General features: G+C 45.9%; 1 protein-coding gene across 1 annotated transcript in view; it reads left to right on the forward strand.

Annotated features, from left to right (window-relative positions):
- Nucleotides 1–25,531, forward strand: part of SLIT1 (slit guidance ligand 1) — a 156,128-nt gene that overhangs the window by 18,608 nt on the left and 111,989 nt on the right. The window contains exons 2-4 of the mRNA XM_006926015.3: nt 201–272; nt 1,702–1,773; nt 6,556–6,627. Of these exons, the coding sequence (XP_006926077.1) occupies nt 201–272; nt 1,702–1,773; nt 6,556–6,627 (216 nt within the window). The remainder of the gene's footprint in view (nt 1–200; nt 273–1,701; nt 1,774–6,555; nt 6,628–25,531) is intronic.

Genomic DNA, 25,531 nt, shown 5'->3' on the forward strand with positions numbered 1-25,531 from the left:
TGCTGGTTGGGTCTGTTGCAAAGAGGCCCCACCTTGTTGGGCCTCCACACGGGCCTGGGAGTCCTGGAGCTTGGCTGGGAAGCACCCTGCCCATTGATCAGATGAGGGGCTTGAGTTGAGGCAGAGCCTGGAGCTGAGCCCCTGGCCTGGGGGCCCGGCCTGCATGGCTCACCAGTTCCTTTTCTCCTTTCCTCCTCCAGGGAACTCAACGGCAACAACATCACTCGCATACATAAGAACGACTTTGCGGGGCTCAAGCAGCTGCGGGTGCTGTGAGTATGGAGTGCTGCCCCTTCCCCACTCATAACCTCCCTCCCACCCCCACCCTTGGCAATGGACTGTGGGTCCTAGGCAGAGCCCTGGCTGTGGGTTTTAGGGTTTCAGGGTTGTAGGGTTGTAGGCCGGCTGGGCCTCTCCCTTTGGGCACCCCGAGACGGGTGGGGTGGAAGTGAGGGTGAGTACTGACCCAGAGCAGCCACCGTCTCCCACATGGCTGAAAAACTGAGCACGGCCTAGTCACCAGTGGTTGCTGCCTGGTAGGATCTGCGCTGGGCAGATGGGGCTGTCTTGTTCACTGGTTCTCTCCTGGGGTGAGGGATTACCAAGTGACAATGAAGGATCTTTAGGTCTATCTTAATTTGTTCAGGCTGCCGTAAACCTTTGGAAGGGCTAGGGATCTTGTGGCTGATCTACTCTGGGGTCATCACTGTCCACTGCTGGGCAGAAGTCTCTGCTGCTCCAGAACCCACTGACTTTTGCCTCTTTCCCAGACTCCAGGAATCTTTTCTGAGCCTGAGGAAGCCTCCCCCAGGCACGGCCCCCCTTCCCCACCCAGGTCTCCAGGGGGAGCTCCTTGATAATGTAGGCTTTTGGAAACAAAGTGGAGGAAAAGAAGTGTGTGGTGGCAGCTTCTGCCCCCTGCCCTGTCCCAAACCTCATCTGAGGTCCATGTGGGAGTACATCAGCCACCTGCTCGAGAGCAGAGCAGGGAAAATGCAGAGAGAAAAACATGCTTGACAGTCTCAAAAAATTACCATGCAACAGGCGATCTGTTGGTGAAAACTTCTGCCTGCCAGCTGGATGCTCTAGGTTTCAGGGTGCGTTGGCGGTGAGGAGATGCAGAGTCCCACGGAGCCAGGTGGTTCAATTGGCAGCAGATGGGGCCAGGCGGAGTGGGGGTACAGGCAGAGGGGGTGTCGTCTGCCAACTGCAGAGTATGTTTGCTGCATGTGTGGGCTTTGCCCAGTTGGCACGGGCTGCCCTGCCCTCCACCCCCCTGCTGCCGCTGGCCCATCTTCCCAGTTCTGCTTCTTGGAAACACACCCTCTGGGCCAAAGAGGGCACGCGTGCCAGAAGCCCAGAGCCAGCCCCTGCTGCCTGCTGCCTGCGTCTGGGCTTCCCCAAGCATGCCTTTGGAACGATAACCTGGTGCTCTGGTGCCCTGTGGCTTTCTGCCATGCAGGTGGCTTTAGAGGGATCGGCATGGGACTGGGGCTGGAACTGAATCTTGCCGTCACGCTGGGTGAGCAGAGGAGCCCCTGGCAGGAATTTGCAAAGTTGTGAGGAAATTTGGTTGGCTCAGGCCAGGACTCGGGTCTGCATGTGTCTTCGGCACTGCTCCTATGTCACTCCCTTGTGTCAGCTGTTTCTAGGCGTCCTTGTCCAAAATTCAGTAGCGTCCTTGTCTCTTTGTTTCCCTAGGCAGCTGATGGAGAACCAGATTGGAGTGGTGGAACGGGGGGCTTTTGATGACATGAAGGAGCTGGAGCGGCTGTAAGTATCACTGATGACAGTTTAGGAAGGCAGTGGGGGCCGGCCCTGAGGGGACACAAGCAGGTTGAGCCTGGTGGCAAGGAGAGGGTGCTCAGGGACATGATTGCATGCCCAGCCTGCCTCCTGCCTGCTGAGGGGAGCCACGGGCTGCTGCAGCCATGGAAGTGGTCATAGCATCATCATGAAATCATGGCGTAGAGGAAACTGGCGAGTGTCCTCACCCCACATTCTAAGTATGGCTATCTTTGTTGTTTTTCTCTGAAAATACATTATGGCAAAAAATCCACACAGTACAGAGGAAGTGAGATTTCTTCCTGCGAACTCATACCCCAGGCATAGCCACCATTCATTGAATTGTGTGACCTTAAGGAAGCGATAACATGCTGAGGGGACTGTCAGGAGAGCCCCAAGGACCACCTAAGGAGCTGTGTTTTGGGTGCTCAGGGCCACAGCATAGAAACGGGAAGGTGGAGACGTTTCTAATTTGCATGGTTTGTTCTTTACAGGGCTTTTAAGTTTGGAATGGGTCTTGATCAATTTTTGCATTTCAGGTTGGCAATAATGGAAAGAAAGGATGTGGTCTGGGTAGGGGGTGGGCACACACATTCAGAGTGGTCACCAGTCTCACTTTTCTGCAAAGTGATTTGGCTGTAGGTGTCAAGAACCCTTAAAGTTCATGCCCTTTGAACCAGAAATAATCAGAGACGTGGCTAAAAATTTATGTCAGGATATTCACTGCACATTATTTAAATACAATAAAAAACTGGGCACAGCCATTCCGGTAGAGATGTAAGATATAAAATCACACTTAGGAAGAACAATTAAGGCCATCGGAATGAACTCACAGTGTAATGTTAAGTGGAAAAGGCAGGAAGTGACGTTTGTGTCAATAAAATCAACTTGTATTTGTACAGAATAGAGGAGGAGGAAAATAATCGAGAATATTAACTCTCATTGCACTAAGTGGTAGGATAACAGATACTTTAATTTTATTCTTTATACTTCTATTTTTTTTAATGGATTTTCTTACAATGAGTTTATAATTATAATTATAGCTACTATCGATTGTTTTACTCTATGCCAGGCACCAAGATAAGCCCTTTATCCCATCCCTCCAATATCTCATTTAATCTTTAAAGCAACGCTGGGTCAGTGATATCTTATAGATGAGAAACAGAGATGTGCAGAAGTTAAGACACTTGTCTTATTAAGTGATTATTAAGTGATTACATGCAGGAGAGAAGATTAGAATTGGACCATTTTGCCTCCAAAGCCTGAGCTCTTAATGACTATGCCCCAATACCTCACTTTTCTCTTTTATATCAAAGAAAATAAAGAATTAAATAAAAGGGAAAGAATGTGGTAGTCTCATTGCCTTGTCCCAGCCTGGAGGAAAATCAAGGTGATCTTTCTTTGGCCTTCCTCATCCAGGCTTAAAACAGAACGATAAGAAGCCCAAAGCTAAAGCGATGTTTAGGTCTGTGTTTGTTTTCTTTAAAAGGCTCAGAACAAAATACATACTCATGACCTGGCTTTGAGGGGCTGATTTGGACCTAACCCATTCCAGCCTCAGCTCTGCTGCTGCCATGCCCTGGAAGAGGAGGAAAGGTGGGCATGTGATTCAGACATCGCCCGGTGGCCCACATCATACCTGCTGCTGCCACCCAAAGCTAGCCAGGGCCCTCCTTTTTGAGTCACGACTTAATCTATCCTCTTCCAGTTCCTTTTTCTGTGATTGCTCTGTCCCTGGGGGCATCCAGTGCACTGATACCTTCTCCTCTGACCTGTCAGGACCGGTGGTGGATCAGTTAATGATAAAAGTTGGATCAAGTGGGGAGTCATAAATGTCATACATACTCCAAACATTTCATTTTAAATTAAAACATATAAATGTGCATTTATTGACCCGCTCCCTCCTTCCCTACTTTTTTTTTTTTTTTTTTTGGCCAAGGCCTTTCTTTTTGTTATGAGATGCTAATTGGAGTTCTGTATTGTTTTTCTTGCCTAAACCACACACTTATACTTTGCTTATGATTTTTGGTTTCGGTTTCTTTAAGGTGGAGTGAGATTTTTAAAAGGCCCTTGGAAGCAATCTGGGTGGAGAATTCCGTGTTTCTTTTATGACCCTCTGGCCCCCAGTCTTTATGTAATCCAACAGCCCTTTGAGTAGGAGCTTTTCCTGTTATTGACTCTTTCTAAAGCATTCAGTTTAGTTTTCATAGAAATGACTCTTTTTACAGTGGTATTTTGTTCATTTATGTAACAGTTAATTAAATTATATAATTACAATGATACGTACCTCTGGCTAAACAGGTTTGGGAGCAGACATAACTGGTTCTTGTAAGCAGTTAATAACTTGAATGCAGAGGCAGGAGTGTGTGGTCCGCCCAGTTGTTAGGATTGGTGTGCCACGGGCGACAGTCGGTCTGCCCTTGGTGGGGGGCAGTGCTCAGTCACCCTCAGCTGGCTGAGTCAGGCTTGGTGTGTAATGTGGAGGCAGTCAGGATGGGGAGCTGGGGAAAGGCAGGCTTCAGAATCCCACTTCTACCACTTGGAGGTGACTTCGGTGAATCAGTCACATCTGGACATCCTAGTTCCCCTAGGTATCAAAGAGACAACGCAACGGAGTCAACAAACATGTCCTGAGCACCCATTAAGAGCCAAGCCAAGTAGTGAACTGGTGGTGGTGAAACCTTCCCCGAGGGGTTGTTGCAAGGAGGGGCTGGGAGGGTATGTGCATGAATGTAAGGTCTTGTTATACTCAAACTCACCTTTTTATTCTGCTTTCCCTCCGATGGTGAGGCAGTGCCTTTGAAACATTTGTCTTGATGCCTGACACATAGTGAAGGCTGCTGAGGACTGCTGGCCACTATTGCTCTGATTATTCTTAGCTACCTATAAGCCCCTCCCCATGCGAGTCCCTCCTTTGGCGCCTTTTAATTTTCCACTTTACACTAGCTATTGAATCCCTTTATTTCTTAAGTGTTTTTCAGAAATTGAAGCCGGAAAACTGAGAGAGTCTTGGGAGAAACAAAACAAAACAAAAACCAATGATTACCAGGCAGTGTAAATACAGGATTAATTTATTGGATGAGGTTAAGGAATGTGGAGCGACCTGATGTCTACTCCTGTTGCTTTAAGGATTCTGTTGGTGGTCCCTTTTTTTTTTTTCCAAGGCAGTGATGTGTTTCCCTAAGAGCTGGCCCTTTAGAGTACACTTCTTCCAGCTGGTCTAAAGTTGCAGCTCTAATTGTCTGTATGTTGCTGGAAAATGGTACCCCTATCACGTAGTAGATAAAGGGTGACCTCCTAGGAGGTAACCACAGGCAGTTACTGCTGGCCACATAGAACTGTGTTTCTTCCTGCCTCTCAGCAAAAGAAAGCTTTTGCATAATTGATTTATCATTGTTTAGAACAGTTAAAGGAGATGGTTGTGTGAAACTCGGAACTGTGCTGTAACTGGAGGGCAGGGGCTGCATTTTACACTGGTGCTTCTCCAACCTTGATGAACACACAGATCACTTGGGTATTTTGTTGAAATGCAGATTCTGATTTAACAAGTCTGGAGTAGAGCTCTTACCAATTCCCAGGTGATGCCCCTGCCAGGTGGTCTCGTGGACCACAGCGTGAATGCCAAGATTCCATAGTTTATAGGTATCACACCCCCCAAATGGGCCGGAGTCTTACACTCCCGTGTCGGAAAAATTGTTGCCTAATAGTCACAGGGATGTAAAGTACAGCATAGGGAATATAGTCCATAATAGATAGTAACTGTGTATGGTGTTGGGCGGCTACTAAACGTATCACTTTTTAAGTTAAATAAATGTCTAACACTATACTGTACACCTGAAACTAATATACTATTGTACGTCAACTATAATTGAAAAAGAAAAAAAGAATTCGTTCCCTAAGGTGACGAGATGAATCTGGTTAAACTTCACTGCCTTCTTAGGTCAAGTCCAGGTTCTTTCTGCATTATGTCTTCTCATCAGGCCACATTCCAGAACCAGAGTTCCCACTCCTGCCTGTGTTGACAATACTGAAAAGTTGTCAGTTCACCAACAGAGGAATTAAAAATGATGAACATACTATCCAGTCACTGGCAATAAATGGGTTGTTCTCTATTATTTGACATGGAAAGACAGCCACAAAATGTTGAGTCAGAAAAATACAGGTAGCTAAATACCTTTTCTTCTATTATTTAAGGTTTTAAAAAAAGCATGCATTTTCATAAATAATAAAAAAAATCAATAAAGCTATTTTCATTTTGAAAAAAGCCCTAAAGCAGACAATAAAAGATAAATCATCACTGAGCCAAATGTGGATGAAAGCAATAAAGAATCAGAACCACATGGCCAGTCCTATCCCATTAGGATAGATCTCACATTTCAAGTTTAGTCAGATATTCAACTCATAAACTGAGATAATATTTGAATCAGTGCCTTGTAAATTATAAAATGCAAAATGATGAGGAATATGGGAGGAAATAATGGGAGGAAAGATGCTCTGTGTATTGCCTGCCCACTCTGTGTCAGGTCCCTGGGGAGGGTCTTTCACGGATATTCTGCTCTTATTCTCCCCAGGTGTTGGATGGCAGAATTCCCACTTTATAGATGGAGCATCTGAGGCCCAGAGGAGACGATTTCTCTCGGGTTACACAGTAACCTTGTTAGGATTTGAACCCTGGGCCTTCTAAGTCTGAATCCAATGCTTTCTGAACAGTCCTTTGGATTTCCTGGCCAGCTAGGCAATTTCCAACTCTTCCTCTTTTCTCTTTTGTAGACGACTGAACCGGAACCAGCTGCACATGTTACCAGAACTGCTGTTCCAGAATAACCAGGCTCTGTCGAGGCTGTGAGTGACACTCTGTATCCAGAAAGCTCCCTCTGTGCTCTTATCGCTCACCCTGTGGGTCAGTGGGGTCTGGATGACCTGTAACCATGACTCCCATGCTCCTCATCTGGCAGGATTGCTCAGGGGATCAAAGGCCAGGCCCTTTCTGTGGGAAGGTGCTGTGCAGGGCATTTCTCCATGGCAAGAGCTTGACAGAACCCACAGTTCATCCATTCCATGTGCTGTCTCTGACAGTGCTGGTGTGAGGATGCTTTGCAAATGGACACGCTTGTCAACCGTGAGGCCTAATGTTACGAGGAGGACCAGTCATTTGCGTCTCCTACTGCCTTTGGTAACCTGCCTTGGGTTGAATTTTTACTCATTCAACAAAGGTTGAATAGGTTCAATAGGTCCTTCCTGGACCTATTTCTATTTTCAGCTTGGGTAATGAGACTATAAGCTTATTAACCACAGTGTAATGTCATATTTTTATTTGTTGTAAATGTACTTCTTTCAGATTTTAAGGGTAGTGGCTAATTTTGCTGCTCCATGATTTGCCAAATGTGTCTGTAATTGTTCTACCATGTATCTCATTCTGTGGGATCTTGGGTTGGACAGGACCTTAGAGATTAAGAAATCTCTTCTGCAGCTCCTTAGCAAATGGTCCTTCAGTCTTTGATTGGCTACCTCTAAGTGGAGTTTTCTACCTCCCTGGCAATCAATTCCATTATTGGACAGGTCTGAATGTTAGAAACATTTTCTTAATTTCAAGCTCCAAATCTACTTTCTAATATTTATGTTTTTCCCAGCTTTGATTTCTGTATGTACCTAGGATGATTATATATTCTTGTTAGAGTTTTAAAGGGTCATCAGGCTTTTGAATTTTGAGTTGGGAGGATTTTCTGCCCTCTTGGCAGTTGTTATTAACAACCTGAAAAGTCACCGCGTGCCCAGCAAAGCACTATGTGAGATGCTGGGGCTGCTGCTTCTTTCCTGAAGAAGCTTGTGGGATAGTACCTAGGTGGAGGAAGAAGCAGTAAGTGATGTCGTAAGACTGAGGGGTAGGGGGTGGGCGGGAGATGGTACCCTGTGGCTACCTGAGGGTTGAGGGGCCAGTTCTTTGTCATGATTTCAGACCTTTTGATAAGCCCAGTGGTCTCCAGGCAGCTACAGAATTTGTCACTGATCCTGCCTTCAAGATGGAACTCTAATTTTTAGTGTGTTCAAATGGTCTCTCCAGTCACTGCCTGTGTCTTCCTCCTCCTGGCCTGGAGGCCTCTCCACAGTGACCCTCAGTGATGATCTTTTCTGCTGGTCTTGGCCACCCTTGGGCTGGAGCTGGGCCTTCTCCTTCAGTCTGCCTGTAACCTGGTGCCAGGCACACACAATGAGTGCTTTTCTTTACTTGACTGCTGACGGCACAAGACCCTTTCCAGGAGCTGCATCCACCTTGACATCTCTTTAAACTGTGGTCCATGTGCTGCCCCACGAGGTCCATGCTGTTACTGGTCACATGCAGGCAGCCAGCCTTGCCCTGACTGGGCCCCAGCAGCTCCTGTGTTCTCCCCTATCCTTTCTCACAGCTGGTTCCTGCAGGGGTTATCACAGCTCTGTCTCTTCAAAAATTCATCCTGAAAGTCTCTTCTCTTGGTCTCCTTCTGTCCTTTTCTTTTTCCTCCTCCTCACCCTTCTTAGTCTTTTAAGCCGTTGTCTTCACTTTCCCAACATTATTTGCCTGCTTGGGTTTCCCTTTCCCTCAGCCAGACTGATCCACTGCCCCGTATCATCCAGGCTTCAGAGCATGTGCATAGTGGATAGTTGCCGAACTCTGGGTGCCTGCTTTGACTTTCCTCATTTATTTTATTTCGTTTAAAATTTATTTATTTAAAATTTTAACTCTATTAAGGTATAATTGACAAATAAAATTGTAAGCGATTTAAAGTGTACTTTGTGGTGATTCGATACATGTATACATTGTGAAATCTAGTTAGTTAACACATTCATTCATCACCTCATATGTTTATCTTTTATTTTTTTTTTTTGGTGAGAACATTTATGTTTTACTCTCTTAGCAAACTTCAATTATATAAATACAGTGTTATCAACCATAGTTACCGCGTTATAGATCCTCAGAGCTTATTCATCTTATAGCTGAAAGTTTGTACCCTTTTACCAACCTCTCCCTGTTTTCCTTAGCCTCCACATCTCTTAAGATTTCACATATAAGTGAAACCATGCAGTATTTATCTTTCTCTGGCTTATTTCACTTAGCATAATGCCCTCGAGGTCCATCTATGTTGTCACAAATGGCAGGATTTTTTTCTTTCTCATGAATAATATTTTATTGTACAGTATATGTTTGTGTGTGTTAATTACCTAGGTTTCACACACACACACACACACACACACACACACACACACACACACACATCTTTATCTATTCGTCTTTACCCCACCTCCACCCCCATTCTATTGACCTGAGTATCTGGCATTCCAAAGTATCTGTTAATTCTCTCAGTTGGTCTGGCTGCAGAGCACTTGGGTGCTCTTGGTTGTAGAAACAGAACCCCCACAAAGGCTGGCGACAGTAAGAGTGGGGTGGGGTGATGGTAAAGGTACAACCAGCAGACTCACAGCCTCCCCAGGGTAGGAATTAAGGTACAGCTGGGACAGGGAGTGTGAAGGATGTTTCTAACTCTTCCTGAATATTTACTGCTCCATTTCTCCCTGCAAACCAGTGTCCTGGGCTTAAAGGCAACATCTCAGTTCAACCGTGACTTTGGTTGGCCACAGTACTGATTCCCCTCCTACTTTCTATGACCTTAGATCTCAGATCCCCACAGTGTCTCAAGTTCAATTCCAGATTTCTGGAGAAAAAATCTGCTTGCCCCATCTTAGGTCAGGAGATCACCCCGGCGCCAATGAGCTGTGTTGGGGGATTGTGAGATCACCTGGTGCAGTCATACTATGGAGCCCACCCTTCTCCAGGAGCTGGAGGTTCCTAAAGGAACCCACATTCCCATAGGAGGTGGGGTAAGAGGGACGGCAGTGTCTGGCCTTTCTGGTCTGTTACTGCTTGACCTTCCTTCTGCTTTGAGGGATCTGTTACTAATCCTTTTCATCTGGAGCAAATCATGGACTTTCCTGCAGAGGCCCTTATGCTAAATCAGCATGAAAACGAGTTTGTGAGAGACCAAATGTGCATGGTAAGGTGTGGTCACAAAGTATGTCAGGTGGTGTGGTCTGCATTTTAGTTGCTTTTGTCTGTGTAGCTTTCAGTAGTTAAAGTTCTATAACTGGTTATTCTTTACTAATATTTCCCCTGGTGTTGGGTTAGTCTGTCCATTGCTTTCCTTATGCGGACCTGTGGCCCAGAGAGGTGATTTGCCTTAGACCACAGAGCAGTTTGGTGATAGGGATGGAATTAGATGCTTGGCCTTCAAAGGTCCATAAAGAGCCTGAAAATGGGCTTAAACCTTGAGCTAGAAATCTCATGTTTGGAAAGCTATCCTGGGAAATAAGAAAACATGAGCACAAACCTGTTCTCTGTGGCATTATTTAGAATATTATAATAAATAACATTTCCATATTGAAATATCAAATATTAAAAAAAAAAAAATAGAAACAACCCACATGTCCAGCTTCTGGGGAATGGTTAAGTAAATTCTGGTATATTAACTTGATGGAATATTTATATAATCATCAAAAGTGGCCTTTATGAAAGACATAAATTAATGCAAATAAATATCTGTGACATCAAAGGCCAGGATGCAAAATTGTACTGACGAAATGATTGCTAAATAGATCACTCTAAATAATGCACAGTAAATGACTACAAAATGCCAACAAGGGTTGTCTCTGGGCAACTTCTTTTGTATTTACCAGATGTCCTATAAAAAGCATGTATTATATTTATGTTAGGAGACCTCCCAGTTTTTCTACGCCACGAAAAGCCTCTGTAGTCTGAGTTAAAGTGAGTGCAGACACGTGATGCTGGAGCCCTTCCTTGAACCCCAAGAAGTCCTGTTCACTCTTCTATCAGATAAAGATAATGTCTACTTCACAGGCTGTTGTGGAGATTAAAGAGAGGTGTAACCCGCTTTCATGTCAGGTGAAAACTGACACATAGCAGGTGCTGAGGAAATGTTCGGTGAATCCATATGGGAATTGCTTCAGAGGGCAGCAAACCCGTTTCAAGAGGTGGCGCCATAGCCCCTAGGTTGACCACTCCGAGCATTTATCCGCTGTCAGTATCTGAGCCACCACCCCCCGTGGTGGTTTGCCCTTATCTCTCTTAATTCAGAACCACCCCCTCCCCCACTTTGTAAGGACTTCCCCCCAAAAGTTTGTGTGTTTTTTTTTCCCATGAGAGGCTTAGGTGTACCTTTGGGGGCACCTGAGGAGGGTGGAAGGCGGCTGGTTTGTGTACAAGCAGCAGCTGACATGTGGCTTGGGATGACCATTGCACAGGCTCAGGAGGTTGAAGAAGGGAATCTGCCAAGCTCAGAAGGTTTGACATGCCCAAGGGGCTGAGCCAAATTTGAACCTCGGTCTGTCTGAGGCTAATGCTTATTCTTCCAGAACATCCATCCACCCCCCTACTCACCATCCATCTACCTCCTATACCCTCTACCTCCTCATCCACTCCTCCATCTACCTAACCCTCATCCCCATCTACCTATCACCTATCCTGCCTCCCACTCATCTGTGCTCCCACTTACCCATATACTAATCCAACAATCAATCCACTTATATCCCTCTGTCCCCCATTTCCTCCTACCCACCCATCGCTTGCCCACTCACTCTTCTACTCATTTACCCACCAACCCCTCACCCACCCAGCTCCCGACCCATTCACCCTGCCCTTATCCATCTACCAACCCACCTATATACCTACTGTATACCCAACTCTCCCCCAACTCCACACCCATCCTCCCACCTCCATTCTCCCACCTCCATTTCCCTACCCACAACCATCCTCCCCGCCACCTTCTGTCTGCCTACCCACTGCCCACCCACCCATTCACCCGACTGTTACCCAGAGCTTCATATGGGCACTGTTCTAGGTTCTGAGAACACTTGGGGTGATGGCTGTGTGAGAGAGACTGGTGGGGCACTGTCTCTCTGGGAGGTAATGGTTCAAGAGCTCTTTGAGGAGAGCTCTTTGACAGGTGTCTGCCATTTGACCTACCAGCAGGTTGGAATGGGAGGAAGGGAAAGATGCTTGACTGGCTGGACCTTAGTTTCCTATTGGAGGTGGCTATACCCTGGTGGCAGGTAACCTGGATTTGGGGTTAGTTAGCCTCATCACCTGAGGATGTGGAGATAATGTTTTATGGATGGCCCCAGGGGTCAGGCATATTTGAACCTGAATTCTTCTCTTACAGCAGCAAAACCCAGTCTTCACCCATGTTCAGGTGTGGAGCACAGGTAGTGTCAGCCCCAATGCCTCTGTCCTCCAGGTGTGGGAGAGGGCTCTCCCTCTGCCTTGGGATCCTTCCTCCTGCTGGTTGCCTTCTCTTCCTCGTCCAGAGCTGCTTCTGGAAGCCCAGTTTCTCTGGACTTCTTTTTAGCCTTGAAACCAATATCTGTCCCGACAAGATCAAGCCTTTGTGTCTGTGCTGGGCCTGGAAGGGGTGCAGGTGAGTGATTAAGGGCAGCCCAGGGCATTCATTGCCCCTTATTTATATCCCTGTTGGAAGGACCAGGATAACTCATTAACAGGGCCTTGGTGGCCGGAGAGAGGCGCGGGTGTGATATTCCGCAGGAGCCCTGTTGAAGAATGCCTGACCCTGCCGACCTCTTCTCGAGCTGGGTTTAATTAAACTGTCAGCACTGGTCAGAAGAACAAAGCCTCCCTTCCTGTCCTGGTCCCCAGCCCCCACCAGAGGCAGGAGGGCATTCTGTGCTGAAATGAAGAGCTGTTGAAAATGGATGTCTTGCCTCCAAGGGAAATTACCCAAAACAGGAAGGTGACCTCGATATTGTGACATATCCACTCCAGGCAGCAGATCTGTGGAACTGAACCAGCCGAGGACCCTGAACATAGAGATGGGGTGTCCCGTGGCCACCCCTCTCTCTGTCTGAGTCTCTTTCCTGCCAGAATTGCCGCCTTAAGATGCTGTCTCTCACCCTTTTCCCAGAAAGGAATTTCACAAGCTTTGTCTCATGAGATGTTAAGTCTGTGAGATGTTTCTGGCATTAATGATAGAAAAAAGCTCCCTTGGTTAGCTAGTTTGGGGAAGTGCTGGGTCAAACAGGCTTCTTTGTAGGGGTACTTTGCAACCCTTTAATCTGATCTTGTGCATTATAAAACCCCCGGGGACATGAAGGGTGTTGCATTGCCTAAACTGATTTGACCTAAAAATCTCAAAATTTTTTTAAGGATTACCTAGACCTTGTGGGTCAGGTAACTTCCTGGGGTCTCAGACAATAAAGATCTGAGCCAAGACTCCAACCCAGGTCCCGGACCCCAGACCCATCCATCCACCCCTAAACCATCAGTACTCGAATTAGTGTGCCAGAGTCGACTGGGGAGTTTATTAAAATTCAGATTCCACAGCACTATCATCTGAGCTTCTGAGTGAGCAGGTGTGAAGGGCCCAAGAATCTGCATTATTATCAAGCCCCTCTTAATCTGGTTCACACTTTGAGAAGCCGTGCTCCTCAGCATGCTTAATGAGTCTCAAATGGGGACCCCTCTTCAGGCAGAGCCCTTGTTTGTCTCTGCCCAGCCTGGTTCTGGTGTGAGAGCCACACGAACAAAGACCTTTCCGAGGGCAGAAGCTTCCCCTCCCGCAGAGGCGCAGAGAACAATTTGAGGATTATGAGTTGGCAATTATGGAGCACTCTGGATTCTCAAAGTGCTTTCCAATCATTACATCTGTGCCTGCTGTCAAGGCTTGAGTGAAAAAGCCTAGCGTCCCACTGGGCCAGCCTAGTTGTGGAAGAGGGCGGCCAGCCCAATTGACACCTCGCGTGCCAGAGGGAGCTGACACGCCCAGCATGGATTAATGTCCTAACTGCAGCCACTGCCCTTCACTCAGCCTCTGGCTGCCTCAGAACCACTGAGGTCTTCACAAACGTGGACAGCCAAGGGAACCCAGGGCCTGGAGGGCCCTGGAGGGCAGAGCAGTTGTCGGGTTACCCCCAGAGAATGCGCCCTGTTGGGGACCTTTTATAGAAGCTCAAAGGAATGGAAAGCAGCCAGTCGTCTCCTACAGCATTACAAAAATCAATATGGAACAAACCGAATTCATCAGCGTCGAGAAGATTCTGAACAGAGAGGAATGTGTGCAGGAGGGGGCTGTTGTGAAGAACTTTAAGGGGAGTGAGGATTCTTAAAAACCATTCCACAGATTATCTCAATAATTTTGCTATGATATTAAACACTTGGAAAATAGAGAAAAGCAAAGAAAAATAAGGCGATTGCCAGGATCCAACACAGACCCTCAAAGCCCTGAGCCCAGAAATCAGAGAAGGGATGGAGGACCTGGTGACCCCAGACGAAGAGCAGAAACTGTTTACTCTCCTCCCAGGGACAATGTCTGCCACCAGGAAGACATGTTTGCTGGCCCTGCCAAACCCACTGTGCTGGGGAAACAAAGATGGGTAGGCCTGGGTAGGGGAACAGAGAAAAGGGTTATGAGAAGCGTTGTGGGGGCTCTCCATCTCCAGATGCTTAACGTAATCACATCTGCAAAGCCCCTTTCACCGTGTAAGGTAACGGTCATGGGTTCTGGGGATTAAGAGGAGGATATCTCTGGGCGTCATTACTCTGTCTACCACATTGTGTCTTCCCTTTGGAGGACAATAACCCTCAGTGACCAGAAGCCCTGCCCGGCCCCTCCCTGCCTGGGCTCATGGAGTTATGCGCCCACACCATCTTGGCTCCAGGAGCCCACCAAAGACCAGTGCCTTTGGGCAGCTCTCCCAGCTCTTCTGGATTATAGAATCTTTCCATTGAGTCCTCTCTTTTCCTCCTACGATCATGAGTACTGATTAGCTGTGGGACTCTGGGCATGCTACTTAACCTCTCTGTATCTATTTCCTCACCTGTAAAATTGGGGTGGGGTGGGGTGGGACGCTATTAGGAATAGGGGTGATTTGTATGGAGGACCCAAGACAGGTGCTATGAATACCATTGTCAACCAAAGCATCATGCTGGGAGCGATGGAGGGGATGGGTGAGCACGCCCCATCTAGCCAGTATTCCTTGGATGGATAGGACAATCTGCTGTCTTAGAAGTCTTTACGGGTTGCCCCAGGCTGATGGGCTTCTCCGGCTCCCCTTCCCTCATGGCCTCAGCAGGAGGTTCCAGGCTCGGAGGGAGTGAGGGTCCTGGTCGCCTCCTTGTCTCTGAGTAGGGCCTGGCTTCAGTCTTCTGTGGGAGACAGAGCTTCTTATCTCCTTTTGGATCTTGCCTCAGCTCACTGGATTTGGCAGGCAGTTTAGCCTGTTGCCTGAGAGTTTTGCTCATGCAGTCTCCTCTTTCTTTGGTTTTATAGATGGAAAATAAGGTAGCAATTTCATATGAATGGAAGAATTTCTACAGCATCTTTCTCTGAATGCGTTCCTTAAGAGTTGACTATAATGTCTCTAGGGGTCTCTATTAGATTAATTTGGCATGAACATTAACATGAATTACAAGTCATTATGGTTAAATTTGTGATTTATAAGTGCAATATTTAAAGAAAGAAACACTCAGATATGACACATTACCTTCTTCGTTAATTCTTAACTGATATTGATTTCTGCTTAATCTAAACTTTAATGTGGAGCCTCTTAACATCGAAAGTCCTTCACAGAACATCCACATGGTTTTATTACTTTGAGACTTCAGGTTATCTTGGCATCATAAGTCCATAGCTGCAGCAGATGTTGTCACATGTAAATAGAGGATTAGTATTGATATTCCAGAAGGTTCTTCAGCTTTCACTGATGTACCTGTAGCTGGGTTCCGCTTTTTTGAAACCTAAGTTCCCATTCGTCTTTCTCAGTTTTAGGCTGTCCTGCCACTTGTCAGTAATGGCTTTTTAAAAATTGTGATTAAAAACACATAACATGAAATTTACCATCTTCACCATTTTTAAATGTACAGTTCAGTAGCATTAAGTATATTTACATTGGGAAACATCTCCAGAATGTTTTCATTTTATATGTCAAAAACTCTCCATTTTCCCCTCTCCACCCTCGCCGTTACCATCATTCTATTTTGTTTCTATGAATTAGACGGCTCTAGATACCTCATATAAGTGAAATCAGACATTATTTTTCTTTTTGTGACTGGCTTATTGCATCTATGTTATGTATAATGTTCTCAAAGTTCATTCATGTTGTAGCATGTGTGAGAATCTTCTTCCTTTTTAAGGCTGAATAATTGTACATGTATACCACACTTTGTTTATCCATTTGTCCATTACTGAACATTTGGGTTGCTTCTACCTCTTGGCTAATTCTGAATAATGCTGCTATGAATATGGGTATGCAAATATCTCTTTAAGATCCTGCTTTCAGTTTTCTTTTTTGGATGTATCCCCAGAAGTAGAATTATTGGATCGTATTTTTTAGTTTTTTGAGGAATCATCGTACTGTTTTCCATAGTGGTGGTACCTTTCACCAACACTTGTTATTTTCTATGTTTTTCTTTTTTTAATAGTAATCCTCCTAATGGGTGTGAAGTGACTTGTCATTGTGATTTTGATTTGCATTTCTCTGATGATTAGTGATATTGAGCATCTTTTCATATACTTGTTGGCCTTTTGTGTATCATCTTTGGAGAAATGCCCATTCAAGTCCATTGTCAATTTTTAAATCAAGTTATTTAATTTTTGTTTTTGGTGTTGCTGAGTTGTAGGAGTTCTTTACATATTCTGGGTAGTAACTCCTTATCAGATATATGATTTGCAATATTTTCTCCCATTCCATGGGTTGACTTTTTATTCTGTTGTGTCCTTTGATGCTCAGCATTTTTAAGTTTGATATAATCTCATTTGTTTATTTTTGCTTTTGTTGTCTGTGTTATATCCAAGAAATTATTGCCAAGTCCAATCTCATGAAGCTTTCCCCTATGTTTACTTCTCAGAATTTTATAGTTTTGGGTCTTATGTTTAGGTCTTTGATCTGTTTTGAGTTAATTTTTAAATATGATGTAAGCTAAGGTCTAGCTTCATTCTTTTGCATGTGGATATATAGTTTTCTGAACATCAGTTATTGAAGAGACTGTATTTTCACCATTGCCTAGTCTTGGGACCTTGTCAAAGATCATTTGACCATATAGGTGAGGGTTTATTTCTGGGCTTTCTATTCTATTCCTTTGGTGTATTTGTCTGTCTTATTACCTTTGGTGTATTTGTCTGTCTTATTAGTTAGTACCACACTGTTTTGATTACTATATCTTTATAATATGTTTTGGAATCAAGAAGTGTGAGTCCTCCAACTTTGTTCTCCTTTTTCAAGATTATTTTGGCTATTTGGGATCCTGTGATGGTTTTTTACTTATAAGCACAAGGGACCTGTCACAGCATAAAAGAGGGTATGAGCACTTACATCTTTGGATTGAAATGGGACAAAAGTCATCTACTCTAGCGTCCACTTAAACATGTTGATGATGGGGAACTCACTACTTCACAGGATGGTTAGTTTTGTTGGGGAGTAGCTCAGATCATTAGGAATCCTCATACTAACCTTAACTTGTTTTCCTGGCATGTTTACCCAGTGATCCTGGTGTTGCTCTCTAGAGTTATACTCGGAGCAAGGATATGTGGAAAGGTCAGCCCTTTAACTGGTCATTATCTTTGATAGATTCTTCAAGGGACCATGTCTTCAAGGACAGATCTGCAGCACTTGTTTGTAAGAAGTCATAGGGCTGAAGTTGTCTTTAAGCGACTGTCTATCCATGCTATAGATTCTTTCTAAGGTTCAGCACTCTCTCCATTGTTCTATCCCATGTATCCCATGCAGCTTGGTGAAGGAATGCCCAGGACCTCTTCATTCTCCTACCTCTGTTTGGCCTGGTCTGCTGGGCGCGCTACTCCAGAGGCCCCCTTTGGAAGCAAAGAGCTATAGCTGCAGGAAGTTGCTACGATTTAACAAACTAGGATCCTTCAGCCAGGAGGTAGCTTTCTAATCATCCTCCCAGGAAGCCAGCCCTTATCAGACTTCCCTGTCTATAATCATGACCTCTTAGGATAGACCAGTAAGGAGGGGGTGTTAGAAGGCTAGGGAGAGAGCAGTCTGAGGGGCCCTGGGAGGCTTTTTGGCAGAGTGTGAAGGAAATGAGCATTGAGAGCCAGGACACTTGTGTTCTAGATTTGGCTCTGTCTTCATCTGGCTGTGACACCTTGGATGAGTCATTAGTATCTTTGGACCCCATTCTTTCACTTTTATTAATGAATTGGATGAACATACAGCAAGGATACTCAGCACAAAACTGCAATGGGATGGCCATTATACCCAAAACGATAGAAGTAAAATTGAAAAACATCTCCATGAATTGGGCTGGAATCAAGGAGGTGAAATTAAACACTGATAAATATGAAGCTGATTTTGATAGAACTGAATGGGGGAGACCTGGTTTGGCAGCACTTGTTATGAAAAGGGCCTGTGATTTCAAGTTGAGGATAAGTCGAGTGTGGTAAGATGGCAGAAAGAGTGAATATAGCCTTAAGCTGAATTAATAGAGGCAAGTTATCCTCTCCAGGGGAAGGGACTGACCTGTTCTAGTCTGTGCTGATTTGAGCGCATCCAGAGAACAGTGTTCAGTATCAGGGTCTGTGTTTTATTGTGGGTGGCCGAGAGGAGGACACTAACCGTGCTCTAGAGGAGGGCAGCTAACATCGGGGGCCATGGAGAAATTATTTCATGTGATATATAGTCAAGGAACTGAGGCTGTTTGGTGTGATGAAAACAAATGTAGAGGAACTCTGAGAGTAGTTTTCCAATCTATGTGAAGGGCTGTTGAGGACAAGGGAGCTGATTTGTTCTAGAAGCAGAACTGGGTACAGTGTGCGGAAGGTGTGGGGAAGTGGATTTCGTTTTATATGAGGCAGGCTTCTTGAAGAGCTAGCTGTAGAGGGGTGGGCTGCTCTGCTTGTCACCTCATCCCTGGAAGAATTCAAGGAAGGGCTGAATCTGAATTTGCCAGGACTGTGTGCTGGAGATGCTTGGGGAGCCTGGGTTTGATGGCCTCTGGGTGCTTTTAGGTGAAAAAGTATCTAACCAGGGACACTCAGGACTTGTGAGCAGGGGCAAGGCCTGGTCCAAATGGTATTTGGGATGGACAATCAGCTTACAGACACATGAAACTGGCAGACAATGGTGGGAGCCTGGAAGGCTCCTAGTCCCATTATTGGAAGCCATCATTTACAGCAAAGTGCTTCCAGCAAACTGTGTAACAAAATATTTACCAGACCCTGAATTCTGGCCCACATTTTGGAGTCAAATTTGGAACAATAAAAATCAACGAATAGCTGATTTGTGTCTGATCTGTAAGAAGACACAAAATGTTTGTCTTCAGGAAGGGTCTGGTCCTAGAGATGCTCAGAGGAGCCACTCTCCCTGACTCCCCACCGCATGGATGAGCAATGACTCATTTCTCCTTTGAAGTCAAGGCGTTGTCTTCAGAGCCTGGTGTCTGCTCTTTTAACAAAGGCCCCTCTGTGGGTAGACCTAGGAGGCCAAGCAGGGAAGGGTCAGAAAAGGAAGGTATTGACTGAATACCAATAAGAAGGGGAAGTGTGTTCACGAAGGATGAGGGGTGCCAGGCAACTGGGGGCCCACTCGTGCTGTGCAAACAGGGCGGAGAATGCCTTTTGGCGGGTGTGTTTTACTAAAGGCTCTGGGGCCCTGGAGGAGGCGGGAAGCGGGGACAGAGAGAGAGTGGAAATATTTCACAATGCAGAATTTAAGCTCAGCCCCTTGCTGGGGAGGGGCCGGTCAGAGAGCTGCGGGGTAACAAAGAGGCAGTGTGGGCTGGTGACAGTTAGGGGAAAACACATGGCAACTAATGGGGCAGTAATGGGTGGGGAGGAAACCTGGGAAAAGCTGGTACAAGAAAGCTGGCACATAAATTCTGGTGGCGTGACATCCCCCTTGGCAGGGGGACAGGAGCCACTCTTTCACCCTCCCCAAAGCCAACGACAGAGATGTTCCCGCTCCCAGGGCTGAGGCCAGGATGAGGGATGACTAGAAGGGGAAAAGCCCCGCAGGGCCGGGCGGAGGACGGAAAGGAGGAGGATAGCGCTATGCCTAAGTCAGAGCCGCAGGCTGAGATCCCGAACCCAGCCGATGTACATCGCGCACGGCGCATGCGTAGTGGAGGGGCGCTGCGGCGCCGCAGGACGCAGTGGTTGGTACCGCCCCAGGGCACTCACCTGTGAGAGGCTTTGCACCCAGGGCCATGTCGCGGGAGTCCTCAGCGGGTAATTGGAGCCAAGGGCCCAATGGCCCTTGTGCACACGGAGACTGACTCTGGTCCCTCCGCTGTGCAAGGAGGAGACTCCAAGACCCCAGGGTTTCTTTTCACTGGCCCCGGAACTCTGCCCACCACTTCTCGAAGAATCCAAAGGGACTTAGCAGGTCCCAAAAAGAACAGTATTTATTACCTGGGAGCTTTTGGAGGAAGCCATTTAGCAGTATTTGGACTTTATGGCTTCCACGGGGTTCCTAAACAACCAGGAGCATTCCAGAGCCCAGAATAGTGACTTATCCGTGGAAGTTTTAATTTTCTGTCACAGGCTAACCATTTTTGGTCAAGTAAATACTCTTTTCTTAGAAAACGAATCAAAATAGCAAAACGACTTTTTATCTATTTGTGTGTGTGTGTGTCGGTCCAGCTCTCCTCTTCATAGGAAACATTTAGGAAAGAAGAAAGGGGACATATCTGTCCCCCTTTCCCCCAGGTGCAGATCTACAGTGTTATTAAAGGGTTGTCACATCTGATGAGGACCCATTGGGAGCCTCTCCTCCCAGCCTTCTGCTGTGGGCAGAGTTCTTAATCCGATTCCTGGTTGATGTTTGCAAAGCAGCAGCTGGTCTTAGGCTCCTGAGTACTTGCAGTTTCCCATGGTGAGTGTCCCTCTTGAAGGAGGCAGGAATTCCTGAGGTGGCCCTAGTCTTGCTGCCTGGCTGAAAGGCAGCCCTTCTTCTGAATATCACTTTACCCAGCTTGGTAGTGGAGACCTGGGGCACCGCTTCCCACTCTGGATGGTCAGAGGGATGGATTCATTCACCCAACCAGCTTATTACAAGCCTGAATTGTGCAGTGATTTATTGGGTGTGGGGACTATTCAGGATGAATTAGATATAGTATAAGGCTTGGCTAGAGTGTTGACTGGTGGTTCTGTGGTTGGTGATTTCTCAAGTGGGTTTTGGGCCTAAGCTATAAGAATTTGATGGCTAGTTTGTAGCCTGGCTTTTTCCTTCCCAGTGCCCATAGGGAAAAAAAATGTGAAAAAAAATGAATAGAATTGAAAAATCATATTTCACAAGAACAAATACACATATATCAATTACACAGCTGTTCAAACATAAACTTCCCCATGCTATTCATCTTCTGTCTCAGATATATTGAAATGGGGTCACTATACCTGGGCATCTGAATGTGTTATTCCTCTAAAGTCAACTGGAAAAAAATAAACCAGTTTCCTACAAGTCATTAATACCATTGGTGGGAAACAAAGGACAAGAAATCATTTTCTCCAGATTCTTATAGTAAACTGTATGAGCAAAGGCCGGAACTCATTTATTGATGATTTTTAATAGCATCTTTCACAGCCAGCTGGATGTGCCATGAGACCTCAGTTGTCCCTCTGGGAAGACTATGGACAACTGATCACTTGAACATTGACCACATACTGCAAATGGCTCTGTCCCCTCTGCTCCCTACAGGAGCATGCCCCTTGCTGAGAAGCGCCATCTGTTGATGGTGGAGGTGCATGCAGGTGTCAGTTGTGCATTTCTGAAGGTGCAGGTGACCCAGAGGTCTGTAAAGTGGGGGGGGGGGGTGGTGTGTAGCAACTTTATCCATTTGGACTTTCTATGTATACTCTGATGCTGTCGAAATAACTAGAGTTGAGGTTCAGGTATAACATGGAGGTTAAGAGTTTGGACTCTGGAATCCAACAGCTCAGCTACTTACTATTTAGTTGACCTGGTCAAGTTGCTTAATCCTGCTTGTACTCAGGCATAATAAGAAATGACCTTAAGTTGTTGAGCAGGGAAAACTGACCCACATTTTGTGTGGGGTAAACCATCAAGGAACATTATTAAGCTTATATTTTTCTTGATAGCTAAGTCCTAGTCTCTCTAACATTAGGAAATGCACGGAACAGGAATAATAACAAACCAGTTGCATTTTCATTACCCAATATCCAGCATCTTATTCTCATTCTGTAATTAGACTATTTTAGAGCAAAATTTTCCAAAGGTGATTTTTTGATGATTTGTAGTTTGATTTTTTGTTGTCATTTCAAGCAAAGGTAATTGAGCAACCAAATGTTGCTGGCATTCTGGAAATTCAGTCTGGACAGCAAACAATGTTAAGAGTTCTTTCCTGTAAGAGAAGTGAGCCATGAAGACATAGTGCTTCAGTTAATACCTAATGTTTCCTGACAGAGAGGTTCTGTAAAAAATTCCCTTTATTATTTAGGAGGAGGAAAACATTATTTTTAAAGAAATATGAATGTGTTTGTTTTTAAGGCTGACCAAGGGGACTGGAGCTTAGTCAGCAAAAAGGTTCCTTTTTCTTTTTTGACTTCACTGGGCATCCACTTCATCTAGCTGGTCTTTACAGCTCATTTAACTCAGATAGCATCAGGCTTTGTTAAGGCTTTGACAGTTATCGGTTTTGACTCTAACAGGAGGACTTGGCCCTATTCAATCTATTCCAATCCCTGACCCCATTGTGAATATCAGCTCACACAGGGTGAGATACCTTCCTCAGCCACTGCCCCAGGCATGTCACATCATGCCCTGAGGATGTGGTGTTGCTTTTTATACACTAAGAATGTGCCTCCAAATCTTGCAAGCTTGAAATTAGAGTCTTTGTTAACATGGGAACATGACTCCTTTCTGCTCATTTTGCAGCTTTAGCAGCCCTTCAGGGTGAGCAAATACTGTCTGCCAGCACTCTGCAAAAGTCCAGCCGAGATGGTTTGTTTTGAATTTTCACTTAAGGAGATAGGTTGTTTTTTCATAATCTTGTTTTATTAGTGTGTCCTCATTCTTTATTTGTTACAATTGCCAAATGCAGATGCTGACACCTCAGGCTAGCCAGTCCAAGAGTCCCACCTGACATTAAATCTCATGATAACCCCCCAAGAACCCCAGAAATTCAGAAGCCCACCCAGGGGTCTGGTGTGTCTCACTGGCCACTATCTCTTCTTTACTCCTACCTGGGACATGGCATGTCAGTTCATGGGTTTTTTTTTTTTTCCTTAAGGGCAGGCAAAATAAGATTCTGTCTTAAGACGCCTAAGGGAAATATTTTTAGCTGAAGACCAATCCGGTCTCAGTCATTGCTGTTTTCAGAAACAGGAGGCAGGATGTGTCAGTAGTGTTTAAATGTGCTTCTGCAGCCTTCCCTCCTCTTGGGTGAGCGGCCCCTCTAGGCCAGAGCCCATCAGCGTGAGGCCGGGGCACACCATCCAGTGAGTGCTGCTGAGAGGCAGAAGTTGCTCCTGAGCGGAGGTACTGCCTGCGTCCCGCCTGGACGTACCTCCGCTCCAGTTTCAGGTTTGCAAACTTTTGCTTTGCAAAGCCTTTCTGCCCAGCGAGAAACCGCTGCTCCTTTGGCATCCTCTCTGTTGCTCTGGTTCCTGAGGCATCAAACTCGCCCCTGGCCTGTTGTTGCCGATTCCGGTTTGTCATGGGTTTTCTGCTTTTCACTCTCTACCTCCTAAGGGATTCCTACATGTAAGGCCGATGCTTTGGGGTTGTGAGAGAGGGCTTTGGGATCAAGTTCTACTGCTGCTATTTCTAGCCACATGACTATAGACCAGCAGTGTAACCCTCTGAACCGATTTGCTCGTCTGTAAAATGGGGATAATAACAGACCTCTGTTGTGGGGTGGAAGTGAGGATTAAGGGAGGCAGTGCCTGGGTCTCTGTCAATGTCAGCTTTATTATGAGCCGTGGCTGTTCTGTTGCTGTAGCCCTTCAGGTCCATTGCTGTCTTTAAGTGGCTTCCTTTCTTGGGAGGAGGATGGGATCTTGTGGTCCCTTCTATACTCTCAGGGAGAAGCTGATGGGGTTATACAGTACATGCACATTGCCTCAGTATTTCAGAGCCACATGTTAACTGGCTGACCTGGTATCAGCAGATGAAGATAAGCATGCACTCAAGGGATGGGGAAGGGAATGAGATCCTGAGCAAGTTATTTAGACATGCACCCAGGATGCTTTGCCATCTGTGATGGGTGCCATTCAAGTTCATGCCTGCAAGTCTGTGGACACAGGGCTCTCCCTCAGGCCGCTGTTGGCCTCTGATCTTTAATCTTTCATTGGTAATACACTCAACAGATATTTTTGTGCTTGCTTCATACCAGTCTCTGGGGATACAGCAATGCGAAAAAAGGATGAGATCTCTGCTTTCCAGAGCTGATAGTCCTATTGGTGATGGGAGTTCACATGAGCTAGAGAAAAGGAGTTTTATTAAAAACTTCAAATGGCTGATGGTGTAGGACTTAACTGCATCATGAAGGGCAGAAACAGAAAGCGAGCAGTCGAGCACTTTAATCAATAATCAAGCAGCAATGAGGACTAGGAAGGAAAGGACTGCGGGTCTCTGGGGTCTGTAGCAGAGGCACTGGAGCTGGGGTGGGGCAGGGCTGGAGAGAGGTGCCAGGAGGCCTCTGAGGCACAGATGCTTGAGCCTAGTCCTTTACCCTCCTGTTCACTAGAGCTGTTCTGTCTGATTCTGTGCCTGCCTGTCCAGCATTGGGAGGTCAGATCTGTGACAGCTGAGGTCTTGTCCCACCTTCACCAGTACCTCAGGGAGCCCGCAGCCCTCCTACTTTGCTATATCCTTGGCCGTGGTGTCTTCGGATTGTAGTGCTATGGCTGCCCATCTTCTTCCTTGTCTATGTGATTTGGAACTTGGCTTGTGCCTCTGGACCAGCTGCCCACTCTTCCCCTAACCTGTGCTCTGAGCTCCTGCCTCTGCTCCTGGGACCCTCTGCCAACAGGAAGACTGTGCTGTGTGTGCATGGCCGCCTCCTGGTCCCAGCTGTGACATTACCCCTGTGTAATGCTGCTGGCCTTGAGTCTCCTGTACTACAATATGCCATCTGTAAAATAGGTTACAACCCTTTCTCCCTTTCTGTCCTCATGGAGATGGGATGTAGCACAGAGTCCCAAGAACAAAAACCAAAAAGGGAAAAAGAACATTACTCAAAACTCAGTTGGTTGATGTTGCAGAAGTTACCTTGTGGGTTTCAGGCAGAAGGAAATTTTCAGATGATCAGGATTTGAGTGAATTTAAAAAAAATGTGATCTCCTTTTCCTAGCTCGTGGGCAAGAGTTATTTCACAAATAGCAACCTTCACAACACACTAGTATTCACAAGAGAGTTCCTGGTTTTGAGAGGAGGTTTCTGAGATTCTCTTGAGTTACCTTGTGTCTGTGGGGACCTGAGGGCCGTGATTCCACATCCATGAAGTTCAGCCCTCCTGGATGTCTGCAGTTTGAGGGGCGTACGGTGAAGGGCCCAAGTCAGCCTGGGGACCTCCTCAGTCTTTTTCAGGTCACTGTGGTTTTTTGCTTTCTTTGCTTTTTTGGGGGAAAAAGGTGACACTCCAGAATCCAGAAAGTGGTCTTGATAACAGTTGTATGTATTGAGCACTTGCTGTGCACATGCGCACTTGTTAATCCTCCCAACACCTTTTCGGGGTGTTTAGAGGAGAAAGAGAATATCACATCTGCAGTCA

This window comes from Pteropus alecto, unplaced genomic scaffold, assembly GCF_000325575.1.
Source record: "Pteropus alecto unplaced genomic scaffold, ASM32557v1 scaffold88, whole genome shotgun sequence".
Taxonomy (NCBI): Eukaryota; Metazoa; Chordata; class Mammalia; order Chiroptera; family Pteropodidae; genus Pteropus; species Pteropus alecto.